The sequence below is a fragment of the Lynx canadensis genome, chromosome F2 (genome assembly GCF_007474595.2).
Source record: "Lynx canadensis isolate LIC74 chromosome F2, mLynCan4.pri.v2, whole genome shotgun sequence".
Classification (NCBI taxonomy): domain Eukaryota; kingdom Metazoa; phylum Chordata; class Mammalia; order Carnivora; family Felidae; genus Lynx; species Lynx canadensis.
Window position 1 is genome coordinate 77,839,663 of NC_044320.2, and position 18,761 is coordinate 77,858,423.

Genomic DNA, 18,761 nt, shown 5'->3' on the forward strand with positions numbered 1-18,761 from the left:
AGGAATAGCAGAACTGAAATTTGAAACTGAGTTGAGAGGCATATTGATTTTTATATTGAGAACATTCCCACTTACTGGTAGAAGCAGGTTATCCTGAATTTATCACATATGATTATCATAGTCGTTCAGCCATGTTGGTGTCAGTATCTGGCCCTTTCCCCTCTTACTTGCTTCCAGTTGGTAGATAAAAAGGGTGGAGGGTTACCCAGAAATATCTCCTAATTATTGTTAGGTTTAAGGAAGATACGTAGCCTTTCTGATGTCAGCGAATTGTGGCATTTGATATATTCATGATTATGTGTTATTTTGGGGGAAAAGTTTAATACTTTATTTAATTTTCAAGTCTTGCCACTGAATCTACCAGAGAAGATTCTTCAAGCCTAGTCGCTGAACTTCAAGAAAAGCTTCAGGAAGAAAAAGCAAAGTTTCTAGAACAACTTGAAGAGCAAGAAAAAAGAAAGAATGAAGAAATGCAGAATGTTCGAACATCTCTGATTGCTGAACAACAGGTATGTTCCCCAACCCTCATTACATTTACTTTAGGTCTAAAGAAGCTAAATATAAATTAACGAATATAATTTTTTTGTGCAGCTGAGGGTGCCTCATATCTTAGATGTGATTTTTCCAGCTTTGACCTTGATAATATTTATTAAATATCCTCATGATAAAAGCATTTTCAATTCCGATTAGTTTTAAGTGCTTATACGACTTCATATATAATGATTGAATTTTCCCCCTGAGCTCTAAAATTTTATTATTCTAAATTACATGCTAATCAGTACAGACTTCTTACACTTCCCTTATTCTTATCCACATGACAGGCTGGTGGTAGATAATGGTGGGCTGTTGAACTTTGACGATTCACTTGTTAGTATTGATGACTACCGAGAGTGTAAAGCTCGTGAAGGACGCAGGGGCCAGACCGCTAAGAAGTAGGGGGCCTGGTGAAGGAGCTTGTACTTCACCGCAGGCCTGGATGACGATGAGCAATTGGAGAGGAAATCAAGGGACCACAGTTTGATTTGTACTTAATAGGGATCGCCCGCTGGGGCAGGGAGAAAGAGAGGAGAACTGCCAGACACGGGCACCGGGGGGGGGGGGGGGGGGCAGTGGGCGTCTGCAGTGACAGCTCGGGCCGGCGGGAAGAGTGACCTGGTTTTCTTACCCTGAGGGATGCGTTTCTGAAACGGTGACACATGGTATATAGTTGGTACCCACATTCGTTCGATATATGTGTGTCTTTTCCCTTTTCTGAGATGGTATGACTACCTTCATGTCTTTTTAGAATTCAAGAAGGTCCAGTAGTTCAGAACCTGTAGGCACTTTACATTTTAAGTTTTAAGGCCTGGGGAAAGAAAGGAGAGCCTGAAAAGAAGGAAGGAGAGTAACTAGAAAAAGAAAGAGTGCGGCTTTATGGAAGCCAATGAATTTTAAGTGTTCGCGAGGTAGCGACCAGTTTTAAGTAAGAATTACCAAGGAAGAGATCATTAATGATGTCTCTGTTTTTAAAAATCTGAGGTTGTACATTCCCTTGTATGATTCGTTCGACATGAACTCTCACTCTCTTGCTGTCTTTCTCTGTGTGCTCCTTTATGAGCGACACATAATTTTAGATTGCCCGAATTAGGTAGGGGATGAATTAACTGACAGAAATGTGTGTGCTATTATAAATATTTGTTGATTCTTTTTACATAAATAATACATAGAGAGATGGCTTAACAAAAGACATCATAAGTGTCCCTTTTGAGGCATCTTCATGTATGCTTTCTGGCTTAACTCAGTGTTTAATGAATTCACTAATTTTGATCTAAAAATGCCATATCCTTACACTGTCTCCCCGTTTTTAGCGTTATTGGCAGTATGCATTAATTGAAGGATCCTGACTCTTAATTTTGGAATGCTGGGCAGATGGGAAGAAGCCTTTGCCGTCCATCAATGGCTCTTAAGTTTTTAATGTTTATTTATTTTTGAGAGACAGAGAGAGACAGAGTGTGAGTGGGGGAGGCAGAGAGAGAGAGGAAGACACAGAATCTAAAGCAGGCTCCAGGCTCCGAGCTGTCAGCACAGAGCCCGATGCGGGGCTCAAACTCACAAGCCGTGAGATTATGACCTGAGCTGAAGTCGGATGCTCAACCGACTGAGCCACCAGGGCGCCCCTGTGGCTCTTAAGTTTAAAGAAGATCTTAATGGAGATTTTGCAAATGAAATTGTCGACCATTTGGTCATCTTTATAAAAGAAACTACAGTGAGAATTGCCACAGGGACTTTCGCGATCTGTGCAGGCACTTCAGTACATGGGCTTCATAGTAGGAAGGGGTTTGGTTTTTTTCTAATTGTTTTTTTTTGAAAGAGAGCAGGTGTGTGTGTGCCTGGGAGAGGGGCAAAGGGAGAAAGAGTCTTAAGCAGGCTTCTTGCCCAGCTTGGAGCCTGATGTGGGGCTCGATCTCATGACTGTGAGATCATGACCTGAGCTGAAATCAAGAGTCAGACACTTAACTGACTGAATCACTCAGGCGCCCTGGAAAGTTTTTATAAAAGTCGAGGAAGAACAAGTCTAGTTATTATAAGCCAGATGTCCAGATAAAGAGATGGGATAATGTCATCTCTGTGAAACATTACTGTGGTAGTCAAGATTTAGCTAAAAACAAAAGGAAGATTCCAGAAGCAGGAAGATTATTAAAGAAGAAAAAGGGAGTGTATAACAACACTCGTTGCCTTGTTTTCTTTCTTTCCCCCCAAATTTAAAATCATCTCTTCATGCTAAATTTCCTCTGACGATAAATAGGTAGACAGTCTGTAATGAGAAAATAGAATTCATTTTAAAGGTATTAAATTGGAACGTATCTTAATGTGGAACCAGGACAGTGCAGTGACACTGTATTTACGACAGTATAGCATTCTTATTTAAAAATAAACATCATTTGTGGGGCGCCTGGGTAGCTCAGTTCGGTTAAGCATCTGATTCTTGGTTTCGGCTCACGTCACGATCTCACGGATTTGTGGTTCGAGCCCCACATCAGCTGACAGTGCAGAGCCCGCTTGGGATTCTCTGTCTCCGTCCCTTTCTGCCCCTTAAACAAACACCCTTAAACAAACAAACCAAACATACATCATTTGTGAGCTGCACTGTATCTTCTCCACATAGAGATGCACCACGCAAAAATATTGGCTAGTTTATTCAGCCCTGGCTGCTGTGTACGTGCAGATAATTTAAGTAGTTGTCATTCTCTTGTTCCAGACCAACTTTAACACTGTTTTAACAAGAGAGAAAATGAGAAAAGAAAACATAATCAACGATCTTAATGATAAGCTGAAAAGTACAATGCAACAGCAAGAGCGAGATAAAGGTAAGTGACGTTTTGTCATGTATTTTCAACGCCTTTTAAGATTAAAACAGTCACATGAAATGTTTATAATGTGTGATTTCACCTTGGGGGGGGCCTCCAGATCTGATAGAGTCGCTGTCTGAAGATCGAGCTCGATTGCTTGAGGAAAAGAAAAAACTGGAGGAAGAAGTCAGCAAGCTGCGCGGCGGCAGTTTTGTTCCCTCGCCCTACGTCGCCGCGGCCCCGGAACTTTACGGAGCATGCGCACCGGAACTGCCAGGCGAGCCGGAGAGGTCAGGCCCGGAAACGCAAGACGAAGGCAAAGCCGACTCGGCGATGGAGACCAGCACGATGTCTGTACAGTAAGTCCGTCCGGCTTCAGCTGCCCCAAGTAGGACAGGCTCTCCAAGCACCGGTGCACTTCCGTGAGCCAAGCGCCGAGGACAGGAAATACGTGTGGCGCTGCTGTGCCTGAAAGTTGTGCCTTTTAGATCTTTGAGCCGCAAATCCGAGCAATACTTTAGTGTCGCCGACTGTGTGTGTATGTGAGTCGCTTTGGCCTCTTTTCATAGTTTACGTGTGCCCCAGACTTGCCGTGGGCTGCCCGCTGAAGGCTCCCTGCAGGAGTGTGAAGCAGTTCTTGTTCGCAGGAAGTGTTTAAACTCTGAGGTCCACTACCTAGGAGGAAGGGGCGTTACCGTAGTAACGGATGTATTGATTTTGGTGAGTGTGTGTTGGGCGGGGGAAGGCAGAGGAGTTCCTAAAGGGACTATCGTAATTAGAAGGCGTAAGCGACAGAAGGAAGTCCAGACATGGGAACAGTTAACCGGCCGATCGCAGCAAAACCTCTCAAGAAAAAAAAGTATCCAACTGAATTCTACATATGAGAAGCACCTGAAGAAGAATAGTAAGGGGAAAAGTGTGTATATCATTGAAAGCAAAAGGGTTTTTATAAGTTACAGAAGAAGTTTCAGATTTAGACAGGGCGCGGTTTTACCTTAAGCAGTTGGTTGGTAACTTGTAGTTGCTTAAAAATGTAACTTTGATCAATTGTGTATGAATAGAAAGTGGATTAAATCTAGAACGAGAACTTTGTAGAGCCACAGTTATGGGAGGCCTTTTTCCTCTCGTGACACAATGAAGTAAAAATAATAAATAAATAAATAAATAAATAAATAAATAAATAAAGCAATAGAGAAACCGTTAAGGAAATTCACTACATACCAGATCACAAAACAAGTCTCAGAGTTCTAAATACTGAAGTAATTACAGCCACTAAGCATAAGCAGTTGAAAATTAGTAACGAAAGTAGTTTATCCATTTGCTAATTTGAATACCTATATATACAAAGTAGGTATTGATAAGAAAATGGAAATTGAGTTATTTAAGTCTAAACAAAAGTATCACAATTAGAGCTATAATCAAGGTGGTAACACTGGGACAATTATGTAATCTCAAGTACATGTATGAGAAAATGAAATTAATAAAAGTATGTAAACTGATAAATAAAATATCAAGTAAAAAGAAGGTACAAATACGTGGAATGAATAGAACCATAACCACACGTATGGATTTAAAAATTACAGAGAATAAGATACAGGTGTAAAAAATCCCAAGGACAGTTTTAACATTTCAGATGGAATGGAGTCAAAGATGATCGTCATGACTCACTGGAGTATTTCAGGAATGCAATAAGTAAATTAAACATCAAGTTGCCTGGGGGGCTCAGTCAGGTAAGCATCTTCTGACTCTTGGTTTCGGCTCAGGTCATGATATCACGGTTTGTGAGTATGAGCCCCATATTGGGCTCTGCACTGACAGTGTGGCACCTGCTTGGAATTCAGTCATTCATATTCATATTCATTCTCTCTCTCTCTCTCTCTCTCTCTCTCTCTCTCTCCCCCCCCCCCCCCCCACTCACATGCACATGTGCATGCACTCTCTCAAAAATAAAAGTTTTTAAACTATTAAAAAAAAAAAAAGAAAACCCACGAGAAGATCATATTCAGTGGTGAAACACTGAATGCTTTCCCCTAAAAAATCAAGACCAAGAAGATGGTCCACTTTGGCTACTTGTATTCAGCATTGCACCTGAGGTTCTATAAAGGGCACTTAGGCAAGAAAAAGAAATTAAAGGCATCCAGATTAGAAAGGAAGAAGTAAAACTATCTCTATTTGTATATATAATATGATCTTGTATATTGACAGTCCCCAGAATTTCACTACAAATTTAAGTACTTAAGAGTCAATTTAACAGAAGTTGTTCGAGACATGTACACTGAAGGTTACAAAATATTATTGAATGAACTTGAAGACCTAAAAAGACATCCCATGTTCATTGATTGGAAGACTTAATCTTGGGATGCCTGGCTGGCTCACTCAGTAGAGCATGCAACTCTTGATCTTGGGGTTGTGAGTTCAAGCCCCACGTTGAATGTAGAGATTACTTAAAAACAAAATCTTAAAAAAAAAAAAAAAGACTTAATTTTGTTGAGGTAGCAATACTCTGTGATCTGCAGATTCAACACGGTTGTTGTTGAAATACACCTTTTTTGCAGAAGTGGACAGTGGGTCCTGAATTCATATGGAAATGCAACGAATTCAAAATAACCAAAACAGTCTTCAAAAAAAATGAAGTTGGAAACACACATGTCCTTATTTCAGAAATTAATACAAAGCTACAGTAATAAGGATGATGCTAGCTGATATATATGTGTGTAGTTATATGTATGTAGACATATATATAAACCATTGAAATAGAGTCTGGAAATAAGCCCTTATATTTATAGTCTGTTGAACCTGAATCCTTGTATTATGGTGCCAGGACAATTCAATGGAGAAATGGTAGCTTTTTCAATAAATGGTGCTAGGACAGGACAGGTGAATATCCACAAACAAAGAATGAAATTGGATCTCCTATTTACAAGACAGGGGAATTACAGAGTTAAATGTAAAAGCTAAAATGAAATTAAATCTTCATGACCTTGTCTTAGGCATAGCCTCTTCCTACAACAATTAACATTAGGGGTGCCTTGGTGGCTTAGTCGGTTAAGTGTCCCAACTCTTGGTTTGGGCTCTGGTAGTAATCCCAGTGTCATGGGATCGAATCCCATGTGGGGCTCCATGCTGAGGATGGAGCCTGCTTAAGAATTCTACACCCTCTTTCTCCCTCTACCCCTGCCCCCCAGCTCATGTGTGCTCTCTCTCTCAAATAAAAAAATTTAAACAAAAAAAAGAATTAACATTTAGAAGACACAATTCCTGCTTTAGTCAGTTGCTTAAAATGTGAATGGGGAATTACACAGAATAATTTAGAATTACTTACATTAGAATTACATTACTGCTAATACCAGACATAAAGAATTGTAAGAAACTACTATGTACAATCATTTACAACAAATTGGGCAATCTAGAAGACATGGATACACTCCTAGAAACATACAACCGTCCAAGACTGAGTCATGAAGAAATAGAAAATCTTAACAGGCCAGTTAAGTAAGGAGATTGAATCTGTAAGCAAAAACCTCCCAGCAAAGAAAAGTCTGGGACCAGATGGCTTCACTGGTGAATTCTATCAAACATTTTTTTTAAAGAAGAACTAATACCAACCTTCCTGAAACTCTTCTAAAACATAGAAGAGGAAAGAGCTCTACGGAACTCAATATATGAAGCCAGCATTACCCTGTTACCTGCATGACAGGGGAGCTACAAGAAAAATACAGGGCAGTATCCATAATGAACATAGATGCAGAAATGCTCAGCAATATTTTAATAAACCAAGTTCAGCAATGTACGAAAGGGAATGTACACCAGAATCAAGTGGGATTTATTCCAGGGATACAAGGGTGGTTCAACCTCAGCAAACTGGTGTGATCTACCCCATCAACAAAACAAAGAATGGCCATCGTTTAATCATTTCAGTAGATGAGGAAAAAGCACTTGACAGAATTTTCAACATCAATCCTTTCATGATAAAAACTCTTCACAAAGTGGGTGTAGAGTGAATGTACCCCAACATAATAAAGGCTGTATATGCGAAACACACAGTTAACATCATAACTCGACAGCAGAAAGCTGAAAGTTTCTCTGTAAGATCTGGACAAAGCAAAGATATCTACTCTCGCCACTGCTTTTCACCATAGTGTGCTGGAAGTCCTAGCCAGAGCAATTAGGCAAGAAAAGGAAATAAAAAATACCCAAACAGGTAAGGAAGAAGTGAAATTATCTCTTTGTAGATGACATGATAATATGGAGAAACCCCTAAAAGTCTACCAAAAACTGTTAGAACTAATCATAAGTTCAGGAAAGTTGCAGGACGTGAGATCAGTAATGTTTTTATATGCTAACAATGAACTAACAAAGAGATTTGAGGAACTGTCCCATTTACAATTGCATCAAAAAGCGTAAAATACTTAGTAATAAATTCAACCAAGGAGGTGAAAGATTTGTACACTGAAAACTACAAGATGTTGGTGAAAGAAATTGAAGAAGACACAAATAAGTGGACAGAGATTTTGTGTTCATGGATTGGAAGAATTAAAATTATGAAAATGTCTTTACTAACCAAAGCAATCTGAAGATTCTTAGCAATCCCTGTCAAAACTCCAGTAACACTTCTCGCAGAAATGGAAAGGAGCAATCCCAAAATTCATACGTGCCAGAAACAAATTCCTGCATATTAGGCAACTAAAATTTGACAAGGGAGTTTAGGAATGCCCAGTAGGGAAAGGACAGTGTCTTCAATAAATGGTGCTGGGAAAACTGGACAGCCACATGCAAAAGAATGAAACCGGATCCCTATGTTAACACCATACACAAAAATCACCTCAAAATGGATTAAAGACTTAAATATAAGACCCAAAACTGTAAAACTCAGAGAAGAAAGTATAGGAGAGAAGCTCCTTGACATTGGCTTGGCAGTGGTGTGGGGGGTTTTCACTGGAAGCAAAGACAGCAAAAATAAACAAGTAGGACTACATCAAACTAAAAAGGTTCCGTACATCAACAAAATCAAAAGACAACTTACGGTGTGGAAGACAATATTTGCAAATTATACATCTAATACGTTGTTAATGCCTGAAATATATAAAGAACCCACACAACAGCAAAGAAGCAACCCCAGTTAAAAAGTGGGCAAAAAATAGACCTTTTTCCAAAGAGGACGTACGGATGACCTACATGAAAAGGTACTCAGTGTCACCAATCATAAGGGAAATAGAAATCAAAGCCACAAGATATGTCTCCTCGTATCTCTTAGGATGTCTGTTATTGAAGAGGCAGTGGGTAACAAGTGCTGGTGAGAATGTGGAGAAAAGAGAACTCTCATGAACTGTTCGTGGGAATGTAAACTGGTACAGCCAGGATAGAAAACAACATGGTGGTTCCTCGAGGAATTAAAAGTAGAGCCGCCATATGATCCAGCTGTCTCTCAGCTCTGGGCACATCTGTGCGAAAGAAATGAAGCCATCATCTCAAAAGAGATCTCTGTCCTCCCATGTTCGCTGCAGCAGTATTCACAGTAGCCAATACATGGGAACATCCTAAGTGTCCCCTGATGGATGAATGGATTAAGAAAATGGCGAACAAAAATATTTCACGAATTATTCTTCAGCCATGAGAAAGAAGGAGATTCTGCCCTTTGCAGTAGCCTGGATGAAGCTGGAGGCCAACATGCCAAATGAAATAAGCCAGCCAGAGAGAGACAAATAACGCAGAGTAGCCCTTAGATGTAGAATCTTTAAATAAAAAGTCAAATTCATAGAGTAGAAAAGCGGTTGCCAGGAGCTGGGGCTGGGAGGGGCAAGGTTGGATAAAGGTTGCAGTCTTTCAGTTACAGGTTCTAAGATGAACAAGACCTAGGGATGTAACATGGTGACGGTAAATGATATAACACTGTGTCGTATAGTTGAAATTTGATAAGAGAGTAGGATTTCAGCATTCTCCCTGCCTTGCCAAAAAGGTAAGTGATGGAGGTGTTAGTTGACTCATTGAACTTACGTTTTCACAATGTGTATGTATATCACATCATCATATTTTACACTTTGAATGTCTCATAATTTATTTCCCAATTGTGCCTCCATAAAGAATTGTAATAAAAATACAACGTTCAAGCCTATACCCTATCAGACATTTTTTTCTTTTCTAACTTTTGAGTGTTTTAGTGCGATGGGCAGTTTTACACATGGCAGAGAGACGAGCACATTTCTAGCCACTTAGTAGTACCGCTGAAATCTTTATTGAGATCTGGTTTATTTTTTTGTGGAATAAAACTTTAAGTTCTGTCTGTAGCTTACTCATAGATGTATTGTGTTTTGTTTCTAGTTTTAATGGTGAAGCCACACAGGAAATACCACTTTATTGGTACCACGCATTAACCCACATGTAGGAAGAGGAGTGCTTCTTCCTCTCTGGGGCAAAACTTCAGTTTCAAAAGACATGGCCCCTAGAAAAACGCATGCACAAAGTTTTGCTTATAATTTCAAAAGGTTTGTCGATCTGGGTTCAAGACCTCCAGTACAAAGAACATGTACCATTGAAATGTGTCCTAATTTAAACATTAAGGCTGCTTTTGAAAACGTAGTCCAGAGGCGCCTGGGTGGCTCAGTCAGTTGAGCATCCGACTTCAACTCAGGTCATGATCCCACGGTTCATGAGTTCGAGCCCTGCATCAGGCTCTATTCTGTCAGCTCAGAGCCTGGAGTCTGCTTCGGATTCTTTGTCTCCCTCACTCTCTGCCCCTTCCCCGCTTGCACTCTGTCTCTCTCAAAAATAAGCATTAAAAAAAAAAAAAATTAAAAAAAAAAAAAAAGTGGGGCGCCTGGGTGGCGCAGTCGGTTAAGCATCCGACTTCAGCCAGGTCACGATCTCGCGGTCCGTGAGTTCGAGCCCCGCGTCGGGCTCTGGGCTGATGGCTCAGAGCCTGGAGCCTGTTTCCGATTCTGTGTCTCCCTCTCTCTCTGCCCCTCCCCCGTTCATGCTCTGTCTCTCTCTGTCCCAAAAATAAATAAACGTTGAAAAAAAAATTAAAAAAAAAAAGAAAATATAGTCCAAATCTTTAATTTTTAAAGTGCTCTGTAGTAATAGTTAAATTTCCAAATCTTATTGGAGAATGTAAAGTCCAGAATTTTAAAAGACTTAAACTAAAATAAATCATTCTCTTTTAGAGAAAATATCCATATGCTATCTGAAGAAAAACAGAGAATAATGCTGTTAGAACGAGTAAGTAAATTTCTTTCTTGAAATGCAGTGTTGACTGTGTTCGTGTTCATTTTGGACGCTGTTACAAAATGTTTATATTGAAAACATACCAGGTTGTGTTTATAAAGTTAGATCTTTTAAAAAGTGGTTACTTTTGCGATTAATGTTTTGAGAAATCCTGTCATTTTTTTTATTCAAGTGGCTAAATATTTGGTAATAGTCTTCCAGGTCTGTTATTTGTCATTTCTTCCCAGTAAATGAAGTCTATATCCGAGAAGAAGATTGGTGGTCTTTATAAAATGAATATAGGGAATAATGGTTTTATTCAATAACAGTTCAGAATGCAACAAAAGATTATAAATAGGAACCCTCATGTATTTATTTCAAAAACAAGGTAAGTATTTTCTAGAAGTGGGCAAAAATAGAGTATGAATAATGAAGACAAGTTAGGGGTTTTGTTTTTTGGGTTTTTTTGAGATTAATTGAAATTTTAAAAAAATGGCAATGAGGGGTTTCCTCTCAATTGTACTATCAGGTTATATATAATTTTGATTCAGAGTTAACATATCCTTATTCATAGATCACTTTCATTCCTTGGGCTTTTAAGATTTTCAACATTTTCTCTTGCTCTTTTCAGGGTTAATCGTCCAATAAGAATCCGAAGTCAGAATTCTATAACTTTGTGTTCTATCATGCATTCCTTTCTTATTAAAGGGTTGTGTGATCACCTTTGTGAAATTCAGCTGGGGTGTGTGTTACAACTACAGAATCCTCTTAGGCCAGACCTGTTCCTATCCCCCGTCTCCTGTCTATCCCCTACAGAGTCTTCGGGAATAGCTCCCAGCTATTTACTGCACATTTACAAGTTCCACAAGTAATTCTAATGCATATTAAACTTTGAGAACCCTCAGCTTAGGTAAATGTACCTAAAATTGTTCTAATTCTCTCTTAAGCCTGTAAATAATTAAAACAGTTGGAAAGGATCCATAAAAAAGAATATCCTCACTAACTTTTCATGCTAGATCAGAACATTAATGTGAAGATGAAGGAAATTTGACAATTATGAAGTTTCAAGTAGAGAAGGTACAAGGGATAAACCACAGGTCCCTTTTTTTTTCCTCCTGCAGACATTACAATTGAAAGAAGAAGAAAACAAGCGGTTAAATCAAAGACTGGTAAGTTATTTTTCTTGGCCAATAGATGTTAACAGTTCAAAATGTTTTGCATTATATTTCATTATAAATACCGTCAGCAACATGTTTGGTTCGATGAATTTATTTCTAGTAGTTTCATTGGGCCGTGTGGGTCATTAATGACTTGATTCTCAGAGAGGTGACCGTAGGTCAGAGGTGCCCTCCGTGGCAGTAGAACGGACAAAGCTGACTACCTTACTAATGTCACGTTAATATCAGTCAGCAAATTCAAGACCGTGTTTCCGGTGATTGATAAGCTGTGATCACTTAGGATTCCGTAATTACATGTATTTGTAACATCAAGTTGGGATTCTTAAGTCAATAACTGTTTATAGTTAGAAGTACTTTTTATAGGCCTTTTGGAAATTAACATATTCACTCTTAAGGGTGCGTAATTAATACATTATGTCCGTTCACTTTTTTTTTTTTAAACTGAACATGTTTGATCCTGACACTTTGCATGATACCCTGTATAATCTTCTGAATTAATCTTGACTTTACTCTAACCTGCAAACATATTAACCAATTACTTGAACAGTTGTACAGTTGATCTTACTTGTTTTAACAAGGCAGTTACTTCATTTTGCAAGTTCTAATAATTGTAAGTTATGAGGAAATAGGAATAAGTCAATCATTAATTTATCACCAAGACAATCTTAAGTCTATTTGCTGTTTTTGTAAGTACAGCGAACCGTTGTTCAAAAAGACTGAGAAGAGTTGCCTGTCTCAGACATCATTCAACATGCTGTTTTATGCAGTATTTCCAATAGATTATAAGCTCTGTTTGGCAAGGGTTTTGTAGTCAGTTTTGTCTGTATTCATAGCACCTTCAGTAGTAACTGGTACACAGTTGATGCTTGGGAAGTGTTTATGAAAGAAGGAATTTTGCCCTTCAGATCCAGAGGACCCCACTCCCACCCAGAGAGGTGTCTCAATGTTAAGTATACTTTCATGTCAATTTACAACTGTTTTCACAGTGTTTTCTTAAATCTAAGACCTCGTTTATAATAAATATATGAAAAACTTAAGCTTTTAAAAAAATCTAAATAAAATATGGTCCAGAAAATGGATGGTCAAATTTGCCTTCACTGGCAGTATGTAGACCATTTGGATGATTTTGATAATAAATTGCTGTACTTTTAGGCCTTTCTGTTCATTATTTGTTATTGTTCTTTTCATTTTGTTTCAAGCACTAATGAGACCCTTCGTTATTCCAGATAATGTTCAGAGAGCAATGGAAGAAATTCTGAGAATCAGAATTAGACTTAATAAGAGAAATCCACTTGTCTGTCCTTGATTTGTGCTACCCACTCTGCTTGGGAAGTGAAGGCATCTTTACCATCCTTTCTGGCCCTGAGACTGGGGGACACGTGCCCCATGTGTCATGTGATGGTGTCAGAAATGGATTAAAGCCCGTTTCAAGAGCAAGCCGTCCCAGCTGGGCTAAGGCAACAGCGCGTCAGCTCGCGTGTCTCGTCCCATTTTGTTCATCATCAGGAGAGGAAATGGGTGACAGTCACACCTTTCCTCATTTAGCACTTGCTTAGAATTGTGGGTTTTTAAACTGAAGCTTCTCAGAAGTTGCCTTGGACGTCAGAGAGGGACTTTACCGACCCTGAGAACTTTGTTCTCCGACCCACATTTCAGCCAGAGTAGCATTGTGTTTATTTGTTTCTCCAAGTTAGTGAGTCTTTGAGTAAGATTTTCCTGCAGAGTTTTTTGGTTTGTTCTTTTACCAGTAGATTTGAAACTGATGTGTTAGAATTGGCAAACCCTTCTCCAAAAATTGTTAATCTCTTTCCCTGTGGTATTTTTAATATTAGCTATGGAATTACAAATAAAATATTCTATACGTAGTGTTTAATGCAGCCAAATTTGATTAAGAAAATAACATAAGTAAAAGTGTAGGTGAATTTGTCCACTGAAAATTATTGTTGAAGGAAAAGAATTACATTAATGAACCTTATGCTTGGACTCTTAAAAGCTGAGGCACAGATCTGAATGTGTGTGACATCAAGAGAAATTTTTGCAGCAAGGACCTAATAAATATATGTGGTGCTTTAATTGTGTAAATAGCTTTATGAACTGTCCATTTTTTTAGATGTCTCAGAGCATGTCTTCGGTATCCTCAAGGCATTCGGAAAAGATAGCTATTAGAGAGTAAGTATTTTATTTATATTTTCTCAAAGTTTTTCCTGTGAAAGAGAGTCACTGATTTAGATAGTATTGGATTGTTAACGGAAATATATTTCAGTGGCTGTGATCCTTCAGATTTCAGGTGCATTGAGCTGAGTGTTTTGTACTCATTGGTAGTAAAACATTTTCCATTAAAAGTAAAGGTTTTCTAAATTATTCTTGGAAACATTAGGATTACATTCAAAGCCATTCCGATTACAGCTTTAATTATCATTTGTACACAAATACTTCTGAAATCTTTTTGACTCCACTTTTCAGCTGATGCCACCTCTTAAAAAAATTTTTTTTTGCATTTATTTATTTTTGAGAGACAAAGACAGAGTACAAGTTGGGGAGGGGCAGGGAGAGAAGGAGACAGAATGTGAACCAGGCTCCAGGCCCCAAGCTGTCGGCACAGAGCCCAACGCGGGGCTCGAACTCACAAACCGCGAGATCGCGACCTGAGCCAAAGTCGGCCGCTCAACCGACTGAGGCCCCCAGGCACCCCCAGTGCCACCGCTTCTAAATCCTGTTGATCACCTTAGTCTTTTTCATTTTCGATCGGAGAGTCATTTCAGATAGGAGATTTTTTTAAGTTGCAGTGTTTCTGGTTTCTGTTTTTCAGACTTCATCGTAATTGATACACTACAGATTCATAATACACTATTAAATTGATTTATCAGTTGAATAATTTCACAGACAGCCGTCCTGTTCCACATTACCTCACAGTAATATATTGGGTTTTGACACGGGCTGTTGGAAAGGAGGGTCTCCGTAATAAGGTTTTTGAAAAGCATTGTTAACAGCTCACAAACACTGGTTAGTCTTCTGTATTTTGTCTGTAATAGGTCTGCCAATGACATTTTTGGTTGTCAGACGTCTGTGGTTACTGACCCTCATTAGAATGAAGATTCTTTTCTCAGTGATTTGAAAGGGCTAAATGGTATCTGCTTTTATGTATCAGCTGTATGTCAAGTCACATCCAGGGTTGGGCCTTTCAAAGGTTAGAATGGGATGAGCTTTATGAAAAAGAAAAAACTGCCAGGGAGAGGCCCTATCTGCCTTTTTACAGATGTTCTGGTGTTTAGCCAAAACAGTGCCTGCCACGTCCTGTGAGGCGGGCATCGGGGGTTTGTGGGATAAGCAATTAATGAATAAAAACCTGTTCTCTTTTAAAAGCTTTCCCGGTGATTCTGATGATTTATCAGGTGCAAGACCTACAGAATTAAATGATCGTGGCAAGTGTGAAATCCAAGATTAACTTTCCTTGTTTTTTTTTTTTTTATTAAGTTTTTTAATTCGAATTCCTGTATAGTTAACGTACAGTGTTACCTTAGTTTTGGGTGTGCAACATAGTATTTCAGCAACTGTGTACGTTACTCAGTTACTCCGTGCTCAACATGATAAGTGTACTTACTCTTAATCCATCCCCCACCCCCCTCCCCTCCGGTAACCACTGCTTCTGTTCACCATAGTACTGGAAGTCCCGGCCACAGCAGTCAGACAGCAAAACGAAATAAAAGGCACCCAGCTCTGCAAGGAAGACGTATCACTTCCGCTATTTGCAGATGAGATGATACTACATCAAGAAAACCCTAAACCCTCCACTAAAACACTGCTAGACTGAGAGAGAAATTCAGTGAGGCCGCAAGATTAGCCTTCAAGGCCTGTTCATATTTTGAACATTTTGAAAACTGATTCTGAAGAGAGCATCACTTAGAGCCTATGGGCAGCTACACCCACTTCCTTCTTTCCTCGCTCCGTGTTTCAGGCCTCACCCTAAAGCAGTCATTTCCGCCGACTTGTTTAAGCCTGATTAAGTACATGAACTGAACACTGCTGGGCTTTCTTTCAAACAGAACAGCACCATACCCAGAGACAGAAATAGCAGGTAGCACGTAGTGTGAGTGGCAGATAAAGGATGAACATCTTCTTCCTGTGACTAGATGACTGGGGGGGGGGGGGTCTCCCCCCTCATCCAAGCATTTGTTTTGTTTTGTTTTTCTAAATAATAGGTAGTGTTTGATACTTGAATATAGGGCTGAACACTGCAGAATATATGCTTGAAGTTTTCAGAAGAGTGCGGCAGTGACTCTTCAGGGCAATAAATTACATTCCTTTCTTCAGTTTTCAGGTGGGAGATTTGGTGCTCATCATCCTGGACGAGCGCCATGACAATTACGTGTTATTTACCGTTAGTCCAACCTTGTATTTCCTGCATTCGGAGTCTCTGCCTGCCCTGGATCTGAAACCAGGTGAGGGTGGTAAGTGTCACATCCGGAACCACAGTAGCGAAGCTGGAGCGCACGCAGTATGTCAGAGGTTTTCCCCTCCTGTGTGACCATAACAGAATTACATCACTCAGACGGAACTCTGCTTCATACGTTTTTGTTTTTGTTTTGTTTTTGTTTTGTTTCGTTTTTTCGTTTTGTTTTTGTTGTTGTTGCTGTTATATAAAATCTGCATTATCCAGATTATTTTCCAGGATTCTACTGACAGTTCGAAAATAGAGTGGATTTAATGAGATTGGATCAGATATACCCTAGCAGAGGCAGAATTATATTGTCAAAATTCTCATACACATGCAGCCTATTTTAGCTTAGTACACACTCATTTGTCTATAAAGGCAGTAAAGACCAGGTTTAGAAAAAAAGTTCTCCAGTTGTAAAATGCCTTTTTTAGCCTACTTACCATCTCACGTTCTTCCTTTTTTTTTTTTCTTTCATTAAACTTTTCAATACTTACTGGGTTTTTTGGCTTTTTTAAAAAAACTTTGTTAAAATATACTAAATTACAGTGTCTATTGTCTATTGCTTTGATCTTTAAAAGAGAATAGATACCTTGGGATACTTAGCTTAAATAGGATTATTAAAGTACAGGAATATATGCCCATTACAATTGATGTGTCCGTGTGGAATGACTTACCGACATGGGCAAATACCAATTCTTGAATTAGGCCAGTGTCACATGATCACTCCATCATGGCTGCTGGTGATGGGTTATACAGAAATGTGCATAGACTTGTACAGTTTTCGCAGAACCTTGAAAAATGAGAAGATAAGCTTACAACGTACTGATTTTGTGCCTTGAAAACAATGAACGTTGTATTTTTTTTCGATTTTCTGGGGTTTTTTTCATTTCTTTAAATTTTTTTATTTGAAAATGATTCTGAAATTTACCAAAAAGTTGCACAAGTACCAGCGTTTAAAAAAACAAGAAAAGACCTATAGACCTTTACAGATTCACCTGTTGTTAACATTTTGCCCCATTTGTTTTATTCTACATGTGTATGTCTAAATGTATAAATGCATAAATATACACAAACGTGTGTATTTTTGTTTCCAGAACTATAAGGGGCTAAGTTAATATCATGGATCTTTAAAAATTTCAGTGTGCCTTTCCCAAGAGTAGGAGAGTTAGTGTTTAAATCTAGGAAACACTTCCTGTGTACCCTTAGAGGTCACAGTGCATGTGACCACATGAAGGGCTATCACAAGTCTTGGAGAAAAGAATTTAACAGTCTTACTTTACCAAGGAACTCTACCCTCCTGACCCCCACCCCACCCCCACTTTTTAAAAGAAATACAAAATACTAGAGTGTTTTTATGCCCTTGACAGTGGGACCCATTACTCCTCAGACATAAAACATAAGCATTCAGTTTTAGATCATTCTTTTCAGAAATCACGCATTATCTGTGAAGTGCTAAATTACTCTGTAGAGCATTTTCCATTTCTGATAGTTCATTCATGATATCCTTCATTTATATCCTGCCAAACTATGTTTAGGGAATAAAAATCAGATTTGTCTTCTCTTGGGAATCTCGGGCTTTAGCCTAAGCAGATCATTTATTGACCCAATACTTTGGAAATCAACTCTTTTATTAGCTTCTCTTTTAATGAATTTAAAAATGAAATGCGTACTCTCCCTTTCTTAGCTTGTCACACTTTGGCTCTTTGAGGATTAGCTTTTCATCCTGTCTCCTCCCTCGTTTTCCGTCTCCCCCCGCATTTTCCATCTCCCCTTCACACAAGCACCGCCCTTCCGGGCTTTGCTTCTTAACCCGTTAGCCCTTATTTGTTATTTATTGTGCACCAACCGTGTTACCGCTGCCGTGCCAGGCGCTGTGCGGGACAGATGTGACACAGGCTCCTACCCTTGAGCACTGACGTTAAAAGCACCACCACCACCCCACCCCCCCACCCCCCCCACAGAGGCAGTGCTTTGCTTTGAACCTAGAAGATAAATTTTGTCTGAATAACTGTCTGCTTTCAGAAATAGAAATGGTCATCTTCATTAGCATTTCGGTAGATGGCACTGTTGAGCTAATTTAGAATTCCTAGATTTATTTGTTCATGATTTGTACTTAGATTATTTGTAGTTCTTGAACTTTTATTAGTTCTGTGATTTGCTTTACCATCTATATTTAGTGAGGAAAGTTAAAATCAATGGCTGAAAAGTAAAATGATTCCATTTCTGTCTCAGAAAACATTTTGTTTTTTAGGGATTTCAGTTTTAAGAGTCTTACACCTTTTTTCACTTCTGAGAACTTTATTCGTCTGTTTTGATTCTGGCAGTTAATGTTTTCGTGAGTAATTATAACTACTTTTAAAAAGAAACTCACACTTTCATTCACTAGCTTCAGGTGCATCTCGAAGACCCTGGGTACTTGGAAAAGTAATGGAAAAGGAATACTGTCAAGCCAAAAAGGTAAAAACTACATCAGATAATATAAACCTAGGGATCATAAGGAAGATTCAGATTCACATACTCCTTTACACAGAAATTGTTAATAGGGCAGTGGTTGGGTTTTAGCTCACTTGATCGAGTTAGGCCTAGTTAGGCCTTGAGTTTAAGGAGTGTGAGTACGAA

General features: G+C 38.9%; 1 protein-coding gene across 2 annotated transcripts in view; it reads left to right on the top strand.

Moving 5' to 3' along the window:
* RB1CC1 (RB1 inducible coiled-coil 1) overlaps nt 1-18,761 on the top strand; it is a 94,341-nt gene that overhangs the window by 73,550 nt on the left and 2,030 nt on the right. Inside the window, exons 16-23 of one of the 2 annotated variants that reach the window (XM_030304114.1) lie at nt 344-509; nt 3,239-3,347; nt 3,448-3,688; nt 10,490-10,544; nt 11,651-11,698; nt 13,818-13,876; nt 16,019-16,155; nt 18,529-18,599. In XM_030304114.1, the coding sequence (XP_030159974.1) occupies nt 344-509; nt 3,239-3,347; nt 3,448-3,688; nt 10,490-10,544; nt 11,651-11,698; nt 13,818-13,876; nt 16,019-16,155; nt 18,529-18,599 (886 nt within the window). The remainder of the gene's footprint in view (nt 1-343; nt 510-3,238; nt 3,348-3,447; nt 3,689-10,489; nt 10,545-11,650; nt 11,699-13,817; nt 13,877-16,018; nt 16,156-18,528; nt 18,600-18,761) is intronic. The other variant, XM_030304115.1, reaches the window with a different exon arrangement.